The sequence below is a fragment of the Cryptococcus depauperatus genome, chromosome 3, assembly GCF_001720195.1.
Source record: "Cryptococcus depauperatus CBS 7841 chromosome 3, complete sequence".
NCBI classification, from domain to species: Eukaryota; Fungi; Basidiomycota; class Tremellomycetes; order Tremellales; family Cryptococcaceae; genus Cryptococcus; species Cryptococcus depauperatus.
Genome location: NC_089470.1, coordinates 179,147 through 194,338, shown reverse-complemented (window position 1 = coordinate 194,338; position 15,192 = coordinate 179,147). Strand labels below are relative to the sequence as shown.

General features: G+C 45.6%; 8 protein-coding genes across 8 annotated transcripts; 6 read left to right on the top strand and 2 right to left on the bottom strand.

The window, feature by feature from the left end:
* Window positions 1-542: 542 nt before the first annotated feature.
* L203_102354 (uncharacterized protein) lies at window positions 543-1,834 on the top strand (the record flags this gene model as incomplete). Its single annotated transcript, XM_066211780.1, has 7 exons — window positions 543-747; window positions 795-812; window positions 865-1,115; window positions 1,167-1,257; window positions 1,308-1,342; window positions 1,392-1,582; window positions 1,642-1,834. The coding sequence occupies 7 exons, from the start codon at window positions 543-545 to the stop codon at window positions 1,832-1,834; spliced, it is 984 nt and encodes a 327-aa protein (XP_066067877.1).
* A 704-nt stretch (window positions 1,835-2,538) lies between these two features.
* On the top strand, window positions 2,539-3,619 carry L203_102353 (uncharacterized protein; the record flags this gene model as incomplete). Its single annotated transcript, XM_066211779.1, has 5 exons — window positions 2,539-2,668; window positions 2,719-2,864; window positions 2,913-2,990; window positions 3,040-3,312; window positions 3,359-3,619. 5 exons carry the CDS (start codon window positions 2,539-2,541, stop codon window positions 3,617-3,619), a joined length of 888 nt encoding a protein of 295 aa, XP_066067876.1.
* Window positions 3,620-4,148: 529 nt separating this feature from the next.
* On the bottom strand, window positions 4,149-4,905 carry L203_102352 (uncharacterized protein; the record flags this gene model as incomplete). The annotated part of the gene is made up of 2 exons (XM_066211778.1): window positions 4,149-4,833; window positions 4,877-4,905. The coding sequence occupies 2 exons, from the start codon at window positions 4,903-4,905 to the stop codon at window positions 4,149-4,151; spliced, it is 714 nt and encodes a 237-aa protein (XP_066067875.1).
* A 74-nt stretch (window positions 4,906-4,979) lies between these two features.
* Window positions 4,980-5,550, top strand: L203_102351 (uncharacterized protein; the record flags this gene model as incomplete). The annotated part of the gene is made up of 2 exons (XM_066211777.1): window positions 4,980-5,373; window positions 5,423-5,550. 2 exons carry the CDS (start codon window positions 4,980-4,982, stop codon window positions 5,548-5,550), a joined length of 522 nt encoding a protein of 173 aa, XP_066067874.1.
* Window positions 5,551-6,692: 1,142 nt separating this feature from the next.
* L203_102350 (uncharacterized protein) lies at window positions 6,693-7,780 on the top strand (the record flags this gene model as incomplete). The annotated part of the gene is made up of 10 exons (XM_066211776.1): window positions 6,693-6,735; window positions 6,809-6,831; window positions 6,876-6,912; window positions 6,961-6,975; window positions 7,019-7,085; window positions 7,153-7,225; window positions 7,271-7,378; window positions 7,424-7,583; window positions 7,629-7,706; window positions 7,758-7,780. The coding sequence occupies 10 exons, from the start codon at window positions 6,693-6,695 to the stop codon at window positions 7,778-7,780; spliced, it is 627 nt and encodes a 208-aa protein (XP_066067873.1).
* Window positions 7,781-8,142: 362 nt separating this feature from the next.
* On the bottom strand, window positions 8,143-9,645 carry L203_102349 (uncharacterized protein; the record flags this gene model as incomplete). The annotated part of the gene is made up of 6 exons (XM_066211775.1): window positions 8,143-8,348; window positions 8,395-8,912; window positions 9,087-9,189; window positions 9,242-9,405; window positions 9,477-9,516; window positions 9,609-9,645. The coding sequence occupies 6 exons, from the start codon at window positions 9,643-9,645 to the stop codon at window positions 8,143-8,145; spliced, it is 1,068 nt and encodes a 355-aa protein (XP_066067872.1).
* A 533-nt stretch (window positions 9,646-10,178) lies between these two features.
* Window positions 10,179-12,434, top strand: L203_102348 (uncharacterized protein; the record flags this gene model as incomplete). The annotated part of the gene is made up of 8 exons (XM_066211774.1): window positions 10,179-10,200; window positions 10,251-10,317; window positions 10,372-10,443; window positions 10,492-10,710; window positions 10,812-11,208; window positions 11,256-11,436; window positions 11,488-12,260; window positions 12,306-12,434. The coding sequence occupies 8 exons, from the start codon at window positions 10,179-10,181 to the stop codon at window positions 12,432-12,434; spliced, it is 1,860 nt and encodes a 619-aa protein (XP_066067871.1).
* Window positions 12,435-13,900: 1,466 nt separating this feature from the next.
* L203_102347 (uncharacterized protein) lies at window positions 13,901-15,113 on the top strand (the record flags this gene model as incomplete). Its single annotated transcript, XM_066211773.1, has 5 exons — window positions 13,901-14,212; window positions 14,265-14,514; window positions 14,576-14,852; window positions 14,900-15,019; window positions 15,077-15,113. The coding sequence occupies 5 exons, from the start codon at window positions 13,901-13,903 to the stop codon at window positions 15,111-15,113; spliced, it is 996 nt and encodes a 331-aa protein (XP_066067870.1).
* Between the last annotated feature and the right edge of the window lie 79 nt (window positions 15,114-15,192).

Sequence of the window (15,192 nt, the reverse complement as noted above, 5' to 3'; positions counted from 1 at the left end):
AGATTGATTGCAGAAATGTCAAGGATTTGACCCTGTTTATATAAATAGCATCTGAGAGAAAATACAAGAATTGTAATGAAAATTTCTCAAAGATGAGATTACAAAGCTAGAGGGTTAGGCGTGCCAACCTTCCGCGCCTATCCATCACTCATTCTACAAATTGCAAAGAGAATATATTAGGTGGAGGTTGGCTAGATGGAATACTCATTTATATATTTTATCATAATCGTTCTTCAATCTTTCATAGACGGTATCAAGTCGGGTTTCTTGCGGCAATATAAAATCTTACCGGCTATTGGCATTCCAGGGGACTTCAAGCCGTTCATTGCATTCTAACTTGGCATAGAGCTGTATGGGTGCCCGTTGGGCTATCAGTGGGCATCTCGTTTTATACTCTCAAGTTACACGGATATTGATTGGATACTAGGAAAACATTGACAAGGCTTTTCGCTCTGTTTAATCTCTCATCAATTCTGCAGTAACCTCAGACTTCTTTCCACTGCAAGAGAATGGTGGTAACACATCGGCATACTTTGAACGTAATGACCTCCACTCCAAGTACTGTAGAAGTATCTGATACGACTTTGCTTTTATCAAGACATGCACATCAAGAGTCACAAAGCAAAGTAATCTCTTATGAAGAAAGCCTGCGCATCCTACCTTGGCAGTCATATAACCACTATATTCTGCATGGGTATAGACGGCCTATTCCTTCAATCAAAGGTTGTCTTTGGAGTGCTATAAGTTGTAAGCTAAGTGAAGGGCTAATAATTTGCTAATTAACCCATCGCTAGACTTGCACAACGAGACAGGTAATTAGTTATTGATAGGTTAATGCAGCTAGCGTCTGACTGCTAATCATAGTCAATATTCACTCGCATTCCATTGGCGCAGTCGTTTTTCTCTCTCTCCTCCCTCTGCACCTCTTTCCATCGCATTTTCCCTCTTTTCATATACCTCTGGATCCTCTTCCCTTGCCACCAACGCTTCATGACAAGGTTGCGCTCTCCTTATATTTGGTCTGCGCCGTTCTGTGTCTTGGACTGAGTAGCTGGTTTCATACCATATCATGTCATTCCAAACATCTCTGTGAAATCGCTCATAGGGGAGACTATGTACGTTTTTTGCTTGGGTGCATGTGCCGTTTGAAGATTGACGTGGGCTAGATTGGCATTGTCATACTAATTGTTGGAAGTATCACTCCCGGAATGTACTATGCGTTCCACGATAATTTCTTCCTTCAAGTATTCTACATGAGTATGTTATCGGGTTGCTAAGCCATTTACGAGTGGACTGATACCTTCTAGCTGGCATCATTGCGGCAGGAATTGCTACCGCTTATGTATGTTCCTTCTTCGCCTTTCATTTACCTAGCCTGATTGCTTCCACAGATCGTTCTCTCCCCTCATCATCGCTCCCATAGATGGCACCGTACCCTCATGTTTATCGGCCTCGGGCTTTCTGCTATAGTACCAGTCACACATATCCTCTTGACACAAGGAATGCAGCATGCAAGGGAAAAGATAAGTCTGGATTTGGTAATCCTTAGCGGAGCCAGCTATATTTTTGGTGCTATTTTGTAGTGCGCTCTTCTCTCTTTTATTTTCTTCTGGTATGCTGACAAAATATTCGCCTCCAAAGTGCCGCTGGAATTCCCGAAAAATTCTCTCCTGGGACTTTTGACTATTTTGGTTCTTCCCATCAAATCTTTCATTGTTTTGTACTCCTTGGCGCCTGTCTCCAGTATGCCGCTCTCAGAGGGATGGTGTGGGGCAGGGCAATGGGTGTTGGAAAGGCTATTGCTGAACATGAGCATAGTGAATTTATGAATTAAGGCGCTGTAATTCAATTTAGTGGGACGGCTTCTGGACAGCGAATGTGATGAATAACTCAAAGCTGAACAACATGAATCCAGAAACATTTTCCTAAGAATGCTCTATCAGTATGATTTTTGATTTGAGAAGTTTTCTACTTTAGAGTCCGCATGAGCTCCTCGAGCTGAGGCTTGTGACTGAATCACCCATACTGTATATATCTGGGATTCGATGTCGCCTGGAACAGGTATCTCATTCTCATTTCCATTCTCATTTCCAGTTTGCGCATTTTGACGGGTAGTAGCCATAACTTCACAGAAAGGCAACTCAAACGTAAACTTTCGGCGGCATCCAGTGATTCCTCTAGCCTTCTACGATCCACAAGATGTAGACTGAGTGTGTCCTGTTACTTTCTTCCCACCGTCATGCCAAATCACGTAGAGTCCAATAGAGCTTGTATAGTCTCATCTTGCAATAATCCTAAGAGCATTTCCAAGCCTTCACCTGTAATATACTGTTATTATATAAAGTACATTATAAAGTCAATGATAATGAAATGTAATTTGCAGCAAGACATTTCACCTCCACCGGCGGTGATGGCCGCCATTCTCTTTTGTTGGACGCGTCTTTACATGACTTAAATTCTTTGGCGCGTTTTATCTTTTCTTCAATTTTGTTTTTATCTCTATCTTCCCACTCTACAACTTGGATACTATAAAATAGAATGGCTCAAGGACCTATAGTAGAAACAAGCAATCTGCACAGGGTATACATTCAATCTTTGCTGTCTCGTCGTGTCGTGTCGGATACCGTGGCTTTGGAATTGTACAAACGGGCCATTACTGCTTGCAGAGGTACAGACTCCCATTGTTCAGCGGTCATGACAATGCTGAGTCAATTATAGCCCACGATGATTCTTTTGTACCTCCCTACGAGATGGATATCGCAGGAGTCAACACCTTCATCTCTGACATCTCCGTTCTCTTGCATCCAGTCCACATGGATGTAATCAGGATGATGGACAGCAAAGGAAAACAATATCATGTCTTGGCAGGTTTCCTCTTACACTGTGTTAAGGCGGAACTGATTATTTTGTAGAGAAACCTTGACCCAACAGAGATGGCATCGATGGCAACTGATTTTTCGGCTCACGAACTGGAATTCTACAAGCTCTTGGTATCTCACATCCCTATCAGTCTGATATTGCTATTAATGTGACGGTAAGGTCGAAGCTATCGTGGTGTCCTATCCAGCCAATTCTGTAGCCCATGGCCAAGCTCGTAATCTTGTCGCTAATCTTGCGGGAAATGCCAAAATGACTAAATCTGGGGCTGAAACGCTTTTGAGTGCTCTTGTGTCTAGAGGTTGGATACACAAATCAAAAAGGAGTCGGTACTCTTTGAGCGTTAGAGCAATTGCCGAGTTGGAATCATACCTCAAGAACGAATTTGAGGATTATTTAAACCAGTGTGCGAGGTGCAAGCGCCTAGTCTTTGAAGTGCGTTTCGTAGTGATGCGAACGCTTTGGCTAATGTATGACATAGGGAGTGGTGTGTTCAAGCCGCGGTTGTCAAGCCCATCTCCACACATATTGCTATAACGCCATCGCTGGAATATCATGTCCAGGCTGCAAAACGCCTTTTCGTGATCTCGAGCCTACCTTGATTGGTGAAAAAGCCGTTTCAACAATGGAAGATGCTTTTCAAGGAGGCTTGAAGCAAATGAAAAAGACAAACGTGCAGGCCGATGAGAACGATGCGGAGGACTACGACGAGGATCTCAGTGATCAAGGACACGAATCTTAATTGGAGAGTTCAGTTTCAGGTAAGCGACTGCGTTCCTTCCCAAAGAATCAAACTAATAAACTTTTATCCCGGCGGAAAAGAGACATTTCGTTCCTGCAACATAATGTGAAGATGACGACAACAGACTTGGGCCTTCCAGACTCTATCGTAAACACCTTGTACTTTTGTAGCATCCTGTCTATTGACAATCCAATGGGCTCAGTGAAAGAGATGTATGTACTACTTTCTGCAAGCTGGTCCTGGCAAGACATAAGTGAGTATGCTGCATGCGTATGGCACAAAATGGAGATGTCTACAAGCGGTAAGATGTATATCTACAAGATAAGTGGTCTACAGACTGACATGTGACTTGTAAAGCTACTTGAATGGTTGAGAAAGAAATATCAAAACACATTATCTATTCTTAAATCTAGACAAAAGGTAATCAATAATCCACTTTTATCGTCAATGACGTCAAGGGGTCGTAAAACAGCGTAAAAATCAAAGAGAAGACAATAGAAACCCAAAAAATCTGTATAGGAAAAAGACATCAGGAAGGAGACAAACGGGCACCACGACTCTTCTTGGACCCTCCTCTTCCTCTCCCCCGTCTAAGCGACCCCATCCCCATCCCTCCAATACCCAGCTTTCGTCTAATCACATCCTGTTCAAAGATGGCTTCTGGGTCGGTTAAGTTTCGATCAGGAGCATAATGTTCGTGTTGAGATGGCTGTAATGAGGATGCCCGTGACGGTTCAGGCGACAGATTGGGCGAGGGCTCGCCCGAGGACGCTGATTGCGAGGCTTTTGAATGCGAGCGCGAAAGACCACTGGAGCTCCTGCTGGGCTCTTCGCGACCATGGTCGCCTATCGCAAGACCGAGGATGGGTCCACTGGCAAAACCTCGACAACGACCTCTTGCTTCATCCTCGTCACCCGAAAAAGAGGCATGACGTGCGCCCACGGTGCTGCTCCGCCACCTTCCACTGTCTGATACACCTCTCCCACGATCCCGATCCACAAAGAGAGAGCCATAGGGCCCTGGATGGGCTGCAAACCCTCCAAGATTTTGAAGAGAGCCAGGCTCAGAGTGTGAACGGCCCAGGTGAGGGGCATACGGCCGGTTTGGAAGTGTACCAGCGATGGCTGGTATATCCGAGGGATAATACGCGCTGGTGATGGTGTAAAGGGGAGATGTCTGCGGAGTACTATGCTGTTCGACCACCTGCATGCGGCTAGACGAATCAGTCCCTGCCTGGCGGCCACCCCAAGACTCACTTTGCAAACGCTCCCCGAATGCTCTCCATCCTCTGTCTGCCCTCTGCCCGCCGCGCCTCGCTCTGCCCATCCCGTCCATAGAGACCGCTCGACTTGGCCGGAGATGACAGCCCTGACGGCAGCCGGCTCATCGACGTCGAAGCGAGGTTCGGTAGCTGCGGGTGAGGTCGAGGCTGGTGCAAGATGGTCTCTGGCGGAAAGAGTGGTTCACGTTCGGGCTAGACATCTGTCAGACGCATTCCTAGCCGCTCCACTCACATCCTCAGCCCGCCGGGGACACAGCACGACCATGATATTGGACAAGAAGAGAAAGAAACAAGATGGCCGTTCTCGCGACGGAGTGTCATTGCCTGGCATGGTGTCGGTGTTGTCCAAGCTGCATCGACCTGTGTCAGTGGTGATAAAGGTTGTCGAACGGAATCAAAAGGATGATGGGTGTCCCGTCAACCGGCGTTATATAAGACAATGTGGAAGAGACGATGTCGAGAGAATCGGCAGTAAGGCACGAGGATCGGCATAACCGGTGGACAAAGGAGCGTTGCATAGGATTGGCATTTGTCGAGGTGACAGGGGGGCGTCACGAAGCAGGAATAGAGTTTGTCCCAGATTGTGTGAGGGCTGAGATCAGCACTGCGGACACGTCGGTGGGCGGACACGCGGACATACCTTTATGAGTGGATGGTTGAAGAAGAAAAAGAAAAGAAAGGAAAAAGAAAAAATGTGGCAGGAAGGAAGACTATAAATGCCATTTTCGCGAAATAAAAAAAAGAAAAGAAATATAGAAACGCCAATAAAACGCCATTCTTTCCGGCTCGGATCATTTCTCTCTGTTCCTGATCGGAACGGGTGACTTTTTCTTTTTTTTCCAACGACGACGATCGGTTTCCCCCACCGTCGTGGGGTGAAAAGGAACAAAGTGGTGACCTCATCATTCTTCGTATGCCGGTCTGGTTGGAGACCACCACCATGGACAGCACGGCAGCCAAGAGGTTCCGTCCCATGGGAGGACGGCAACAGCAGTAGGGTTCATGCCAGCCACCGGCACAGGCTGAGCTCGGATCCACAAGGGTCGTGACGGTGACTAGGAAACTCCTGGAATGTTCCGGTCGAAGGGAAGGGCGGCGGCGACCGCCGCCGCCTCTCGACAGGGATGCATGGAAAGTTGTGACGACAACAAGAATGATCGTCTAACAATAGGGTCGTTCGCTTCGTGGCTAATCGGAGCTACGACGGAGCGATTGTGTTGCTCACGTGATGTGTGGCCGGAGAGGACCCTTGAAATCAGATAGGCTTCTCCCGAATACTCCGTCATCTTGTTCTTCCCGACGTCGAATCCTGGCTCAGGGTCAGGCACACACCCGAAGGAAACAGTCAGATCGACATGGCGTCATCCTTTTTCGATTATTCCTGTTCCTGGCTTCGCGGTCGTCCCAAAGTATAGCAGCATCAGATGGCATCACCGCCGCACTGGTTTAGATTCGTTCCTCGGCTGTCACAAACGTCGGGTGGCTGACGCACAGGCCGTTGGCGGCAATTACATGGGGAAATGGTGAATGTGTTACACATAGAGAAGGATGGTGGGTTATTAGACTTGATGCCAAGTCCCCCGAGACCGGTTGAGTCGGATGATGGCATGTCTTACCAAGTTTGTGGGACGCGTTTGTCTGACACGCCAGTACTGGCTCGCGGTGGTCTGTGCGAGATGAGGTGACGCGATTTTTTGCCACCCGCGAGGACTATAAAGGCTGGGTCGAGAGTTGCTTTTTCTGTCAAGGAAAGAAAAGAAAAAAAGGCGTCAACGTGACATTCGTCCAGCATGTCCAAGCGGGGTCTCTCCATGGAGGAGAAGAAGGCAAAGAGTGAGTGTGTGTTTTGGTGAGAGGGATGATGGATGAGGTCATGGGCATTATGCGCGAGCTGATGTCAGCTTAGTGGTGGAAATCTTTCATGAATCTGTATGTGTCGTTTGCGCTTGCGTGGGCTGAAGGGCAAGGCCGAGTTTTACTCTTTGAAAGAGCTGGAAAAGATTGCTCCCAGTGAGATATCTGTCGTGTACTCGCTTGGTAAGACTGACGCTTGACCAGAAAGCAAAGGGATTGGTGCGTGGGTGATCAGAGGGAGAGTGAAGACTGAATGGCGTAGTGGTTCAGAGTGTGAAGGAAGTACTCGACGATTTATGTTCAGATGGCTTCGTGATCATGGACAAAATGTAAGTTGATGTTGCCCTACACTGGCTGAGACAGACCCAGTGGTACCGGCAACTGTGGGTGAACCAGACGGCGGGTTGGAGCGCGGCATTTGATAGATGATCTAGACTACTGGTCTCTTCCGAGTGCAGCGGGTGCAGTCGTTCGTCTTGACTCTGCACATGTTGGCATCGCTCACAATGGATAGAAAAACGCTGCGCTCTCAAAGGCCACAAGAGAGCTTGAAAAAACCGAGGTTGCTATCCTAGAAACGGAGAAGCTGTTGGCTGCTTCACAGGTTGGCCGTGAAGATACCGTGAGCTCGCCTGGTGGAAGCGAAATAGGCTAAAAATGGTTGAAGGACGAGCGACGTCGACTACTATCGATGCTCGAAGAAGAGCTCGATAATGCATCAAAACTTCAAACAGAGCTTGCTGCTTTTGGAGCAGCAGATCCAGTCAAGTATGAAAACAAAAAAGAATGTGTGGAGGTCTGTAGAGAAGGGGCCATGCGTTGGACAGGTGAGCATTTTCAATTTCCTTGCCACGCTAATTGTGATGAAATAGATAATGTTTTGATGCTGATACAATACGCTGCTTCGGTTGGCGGCGAAAGCGTAATGATTAGAGGCATGCTGGGAATCGGTACTTGGACTTTCTTTGTTCCGTTCTTGCCGAAGCTGATTGAATGAATAGATGACGAATGGGAAGATCTCTAGCGCGAAGCTAACGGTGAGTACCCTCCAGGTCGAAATGGTAAAATAGCCCTAATGATGCCAAGCAGTAATGGCCCTATCTGATTAACTCTTACCTTTAAAACAAAATATATCTACATCATGTCCCTGATGTAATCAAAAAAACTGACAACACAATATACCTTTTTGCGTACCCTATGACAGCCATGTGGGAAAATGCAAACAGATTCATGTGAAAACCGAGATGGATTCAATATCCTACACCTATCATACACCCAAACACTCCTACAATGTTTTCTTTATATGCCAGCCTCAGTCTTCCGTCCTACCGAATCTCGTCCAAAACCTCATCTCTCCTAGCCTCCCTGGAATCCACTCGTCTAGTATTACTCATGCAGCCTGAAGAGAGCACTGATGCTCTCTCCGTTATGCGTCCTCCTGATACTTTCGGCAATGACTGGCGCAATATCCAGTGCATCAAGTTTACCATCGCACGCATCGATTCGAGAGCTTTGGTCGATGGAGTTGGTGACAATAAGGCGCTTGACTGGGAGGTCTCTAAGGTTGTCAAATGTAGTCTCTGATAATAAACCTACGACCAAGGTCAGACAAGGATACATGTCAAAGAATCAACCCACCGTGAGAGACTAGAGCATAAACCTCACTCGCACCATTCTCTCTCAGGACGCCAGCGGCAAGTCGAACAGTATGACCAGTATCAATCATGTCATCAATGAGAATAGCAACCTTGCCTCTCACATCGCCAACAAGAAGCTCCATCTTTTCAGCCGCATATGGGTCATCGTCTTGCTCGTGTGAATGGCTAGAACCGGAATCGCTACCAGCAGGGGTAGGAGGGACGGTAGGAAGACACATGGAGGCAGCCAAATCTCGTCTTCGTTTTCTGTTGATCAAGGCAAAGTCCAAATTGAGCTGATCAGCAAGTGCAGTAGCTCGCTTGGCACCGCCGGCATCCGGAGAGACAATAATGGCGTCCCTCCACTCAGGAATTTCAGCTTTGATGTACTGCATCATTGTAGGCTCAGAAAAGAGATTGTCGACCGGAATATCAAAGAAGCCTTGAATCTGGGAGGCATGAAGGTCCATTGTTATAACGTGGTCGGCACCAGCGACAGCGAGGAGATTGGCAACCAGCCTATTTCAAGAACACATGCGATGAGGGTGAGCATTAGCCAAGAGCGACAAAGCATGGGGAAAAGACGATGTAGACACAAAATAGAGGTTAAAAGATAAGCCAAAGGGATCCAAACTATCAGCAACGTGCAACATAAAGGTTGGTTTGTCGGAACAAAAAAGGGTGTTGACCTACTTTGCAGTGATGGGCGCTCTTGACTTGTCCTTCTTGTCCTGACGAGCGTAAGGGTAGCAAGGTATAACGGCGGTGATTCGCCTAGCTGAGGCAGTCTTGCATGCTGCAGGGACGAATAGATCAGCTGTGAATAGAGGGCCAGATGACATACATACCAGATATCATGATAAGCAACTCCATGAGATGATCATTCACGTCAGGAGGAGAAGGGGATTGAATAATAAAAACATCTTCGTCACGGACAGAACTGTGAATTTGCACAGAAGTTTCCAATGAAAGGAATTTAGAGACATGACAAGGGGTAAGTGGTATGCCGAGTCTTGATCATAAGAGTCAGTACGCTGGGTCTTGAGCGGGCTACCAGGCTAGGAGCCAGCCCAGTGAACTCACCGGGAAGCTACAGCCTCAGCCAGCTTTGGATGAGCATTGCCTATACCAGATGTCAGTCATGCTTGTTCCGATAATCCATAATGTTGGCGGGCCCATCTGCCTAAAAGATACGACGTAGAAAATAGCACTTACCGGTAAGCAGCTTGATTGAATTCCCCGTCTGGTGCATTCGCGGCATTCAAGGATTCTTGACTTGGTTATGTAAAACCGAAAGATACACAAAAAGTAAATTCAAAAAAATCCAAAGATGAAATCAAGAATAGAAGACCAAGTAAAGGGATTTTTGATTCCGATTTACGTAATGAACTCTTTCCTTCATTGTATAATTGTAGGCTTGAGTGCCTCACTGTAATTACAAGTTTTATTACTTAAGGTTCTCGTAGAAAGGCTTAAGGTCGAATACCGCAAAACTAGCACTGGTGGTGCATATGAAATGAAGTATGAAAGAGAAACTATTCTATCTACAATTATGTATTCTACGTTGACGGACTTATCCGGGTTTTCTCATGTGGCAGCGTGAAGTGCTATGCACTTACAATAATTAACTTTTTAAGGTGTTAATAATCATAGAAATTCTTAATTACAATGTAAGATGGAATTTTAGGTACCATTGCTGTTCTTTCTCAATTTGACTTCTTTTTAGCTTTTTCTCTTTTTTTTCAGTCTTTATTTTGTTTTCATCTAGAAGAGATAGAAAAAGTCATGGAAGAGACACAGTACGTTTGTGAGTACGTTTTCTTGTGATTTAGAGAGCGAACCTCTGACTTGAACCAGTCCGAGCACAGAAGGCCTTGGGAGTGGTAGACGCTCCTGTTTGGGAGGTGTCTGATAGGATTCCTGCGTAAGCTCTTGTTGAGCTTCTTTTGAAATGCCCGGCTCATCCTGAAGCTCATAGAGACACAAGTGGGTCAAGAACATATGTCCATTCGCCCAATGGCCAATGGTTAGCCTATGTCATGCCTAATCAGTCAGTTTCTCTCGTTTTTATCGGACAAAGTATTCATGGCAAACCTAGGATTGAGCTTGTTTCCTGTCATTCCTCCAACCCATTAATAAGGTCACTGCAACAAGCCAATGTCGTTACTCTCAAGTTTTCTCCATTGAGCACTTACCTCTTTGCATTTGAACGTCCTGTGAAAACTGAAAGCGGAGAAATGTACAAGAATGTCAAGGTGTGGGACGTCAAGACGGGAGAGATTGTTACCGGCTGGTATCATAAAACAAAAGAAGATTGGTAGGTTTCATGTTTGCTGCCGTGTTTCTCGTAATCAAGTGCACTGGGTGATGCGCGAGGTCGTGTCGGATGATTATATCTCAAAGCTGACTTGCCAATAGGGAGCCTATCATTACTGCGAATGAAAGCCACTTGTTTCGTACTTCTCTCTCAGACATTGCTATCTTTTCTCCCCCGTTTGCTTCTCGACCTTCTACTCGCCTCAAGCTTGAAGGTGTCAGAGCTGTATCCATTTCTAGTCCATCTGCCCTCCCTGAAGGGTCTACAAATTCTAGACCGGTACAACCTTATGCTGAGCCTGCGGTGGCTGTTTGGGTGGGAGAAAAGAAAGGCGCACCCGCTAGTGTCGGTCTGTGGCCGCTCAGTGCCCTGATTAGTGACGGCGAGACCAATGAAGATTCAAAGACTGATACTAAGGATATGCCTCCTACGGCCGCTAGGAAAGCTTTCTACAAGGCTGATAAGCTCACTTTCAAATGGAACAATGCTGGTACTCATGTACGCACCCTGTACCTTCGAGCTTGACGACACTGACGTCTTTTCAGGCCCTTTTTTTAGCCCAGTCCGACGTTGACAACACAGGTAAATCATACTACGGCGAAACCAACCTCTACCTCGTTTCCCTTGATGGCAAATTTGATGGACTTGTCGAGCTGGATAAAGAAGGACCCATATATGACTTTGATTGGAATCCTGTATCTAGAGAATTCTCTGTGTGTTATGGCTGTAGGTTATCTTCGCGGTTATGGCGGTTTAACGAGGGTTAACAAGTGTCAGATATGCCCGCAAAAACTCAAATATTTGATCTGAAAGCGAAGCCTGTCTTTTCCTTTGGTGAAAACCCAAGAAACTTCCTTGCCTACCAACCGCAAGGCAAGCTTCTCCTCTCTGCCGGTTTTGGCAATCTTGCTGGATCTGTTGATATCTGGGATGTTTCCACTCGTAAAAAGGTTGCTGAATTCAAATCATCCAATGCTTCCCATTGCGAGTGGAGTGCGGATGGCAAATGGATCATGACGGCCACGCTCAGCCCAAGACTGAGAGTAGATAATGGTGTCAAGATTTGGTGGTGTGGTGGACAACTTATTCACATTCAGCTTACTGAGGAACTATATCAAGCTTCGTTTACACCGAAACTGCTGAAAGATATCGGACCTTTTCCAGCCGTGCTCCCTAAAGCCCCGGAACCAAACCCATCTGTTGCACTCCATCGACCCAAAGGCGAGACTGATGGTTCTGCTTCAAACACTGCTGGAGCTTATCGACCCCCTGGAGCACGAAATCGCCCTGAAAGTGAGTCAACGCCTTTCCGAGTTCCCATCGCTCGTACGCCAAGAGCTATACCTGGCGCCGGTACTCGAGTGCCTTTGGGTGCCCCTCAGACTGCCAATGGGAACGGAGACGATAAGAAAAAGAGACAGAGAAAGAGAATTGGTAAAGACGACAAGAAGGAAGATGAGGTTCCTGTCTTGGAGGTTGCTATACCGGAGGTCAAAGAAGAAGTTGCAGAGGACGCTGTCGCCAAAAAAATCAGAAATTTGATGAAGAAGGTGAGCATTTTGTGACATTTTTAGGCAACACTAACACTAGCGAAGCTCAAAGCCATTGATGAACTCAAGGTGAAACAAGCCAACGGCGAGGATCTTGAGAAGACACAATTGAAGAAAATTGAAAGGGAAGGACAGGTTAGGAGTGAGATCAAAACGTTGGGTGGCACTGCTTAAACTGTATTTTTTTGCCATTGAATGGACAAGAGCCAGATTATGTTCATACCGCGAGACACTGTGACAATATGTGGCATAAAATGGAAGGTACATGTTTCATTGGTTGACCATGATGCATTACATTCGGTGATTGGACGTTTTCTAGCAAGAATTACAAGTATGATAGCTGTTCTGAAAACCTTTACCTGCCTCTCAATCAATTCATAGCTAGCTCACAAGTGTAGTAGCTACCATCATCTGATTGGAACACAAATAATTCGCTGAAAATATATGTTATAAAGCTGAGATAATGAAAATCCATGTAAACTACCTTGTCTGTACAACAGATTTTGGCTTGAAGCACATAGACCTAATAAACATGATGACTTCGCGCCTTTATAGTAGCAACGCATGCTTGCTAAAGCCTTTGACCAGAGGTCGCTCAGTAGAAGATGGAGTGTTGGCTCTCAAAACCCAGAAATTACTTTTTTTGTTGCGCATTCTGTTTTCTCTTCTCCACTTTCGCATCAAAAACAGCCACCTCGCCTCGAGCGGCGGCCTCTTCCCTAAGCTTGGCCTTCAGCTATTGGCATAATTGCAGAGAGGTCATCAAAAGGCGATACGATGGTAGGCGATTAAAAGGCATGAATGATGAGTTTCAGAGAAATGTGTCTTTCTCAAAGACGTACAGCTTGTCTGAATCATCATTAGCGTCGCTTTGAATTGAATATTGATGGAAACTCACTTTTCAGCTACTGCTCTCGCATCTCTACATCCATTGATCAAACTTTGATATTACGACAAATCTTGAAGAACCTACGCTTCTCGTCGTTGTTGGACATTACCCTCTTGCTTCTTCTTATCTCTATCACGATAAAACTCGTCAGTATCCCAATGCCCTTGCAGGTATCCGTAAAGGATCAAACCAACTTGTCTTGAGCTTTTGCATTCTTCTCTCTTGCAATTTCGCGTTGGTTTCCACCTAGATCTCCTTAGCTATGATGCCTTCCATATCACTATAACTTACGAGCCATCCTGTCTCACTTGTTGCTGAGAGGGCAGTTGTACGGCGGGAAATATAAGAATCCCTTTTAAATTTTATAATGTTGATTAAAAAGACAAAAGATAAGTTGACCAATTCATGATGCTTAAACTTTTTTTTAAAGCAACAGAATGGTATTTGGTCCCTAATGACGGCGATCACCGCTTTTGGTTCAATAATAGTAAGAAACCATTACTTCAAAGTAGAATGTTGTGCATATCATTTTTTTCTAATGCATCATAACATACTTACTTATCGATCTACTTTTGTCTGAGTTACTTGCTCTGCATTCGTTATTTACAATGTTATGGCAGATTTAACTCAATAGAAAGCGTCTGAACCTTATTACGTAACATTCCTTGCCACTGCGTTAGCCTCTACAAAGAACAAAAGATGGCTTTGCTTTTACATCCTTTTCATATCTTGAGATTGCGTTATATTCAGAATGCCATCTCGAAAAACAAGATCAGTCAAGTCGACCGCTCCTTCGCCATCTCCATCTGCTGTTGGACTGCGAGAACGCTCAAGTTCGACCTCCACTAGATCTGTAAAAGCAGAAGCGGAAACCGAAATTACAAAAGGTCAAAATGTTGTTGACAAGGAAGGAATGGAAGAAACTTCTGCTGCAGAGGATTGCGTTGAAAAGGAACAAGAAAGCGACAGAATGCAGCAGGATGGAAATGAGGATGTAAAAGGCAAAGAAAAGTTGACGATGGAGGAGAGGATGGCAAAGATGAAGGAATTGCGCGTGAAGATGGTAAGTCTTTTTACGTCTACTCTCCCGTGCTGTATTGTTGAACTTGTTTTAGAACCAATCCGCTGCCCAAAATCGTCGTGACCTTGTCGAAGACCATCAGAAAGCTAAAGTTACTGCCAAAGAACTTGCCCGCCTCGAAAAACAACGCAAACTTGCCCAAACGCTGCGACTCAAGGCTGAGGCAGAAGAGAATGGGGAAGATATTGAAAGGAAAAAGAACTGGGAGTGGAGTATTGAAGATAATGAGCGATGGCAGGCAAAGTTAGAAGAGCAAAAGGTTAAACAGGATACACATTTCCATAGTGAGTCTATGCTTACTTGTTCTAACATACCAAGGGCGGATAGTAACAGTAAATTACTCAGATGCTGAAGACGATGCGTGGAAAAAGTACAACCGTAACCTTCGATCAACTCCAGCCGATCTTGTGTCCTACGAGCGTCAGAAAGAAGCTGCCCTTGGTCTCGCTCCTGGAACGCTGGTTCCTGCCGGAGCTACATCCTCCTCCTTAGCTGCATCTTCATCTAAAGCAGGCCTCTCTGCCAGCGAAGATTTGTACAGAGGAGCGGATACTTTGGCATACGGTGATAATAAGCCGAGTGAGGAGGCTATCGATCGTGTGATCTCAAAAATAAACAAAGAGTGTGTCGTTTATCTATTACGTCAAAAATACGCTGACAGGTATCAAGCATTGGCAAAAAGAAGAGAGAGAAGAAAGACGATGACAACGAAGAAGTCAATTATATCAACGAGAGAAACAAAGTGTTCAACAAGAAAATATCAAGATACTTTGACAAGTACACCAAAGAGTATGTTCCCGACGCTTATTTGCCTCATATCTGGCCAGCACTGATGATGACATCCAGGATTCGTGCAAACTTTGAGAGAGGTACTGCTCTATAATGCTATTCTTTTTGTACTGCTACGATTCACCGCGTTCACTGTCAATATACACACTGGATGTGCTCAATGGCTACCATGT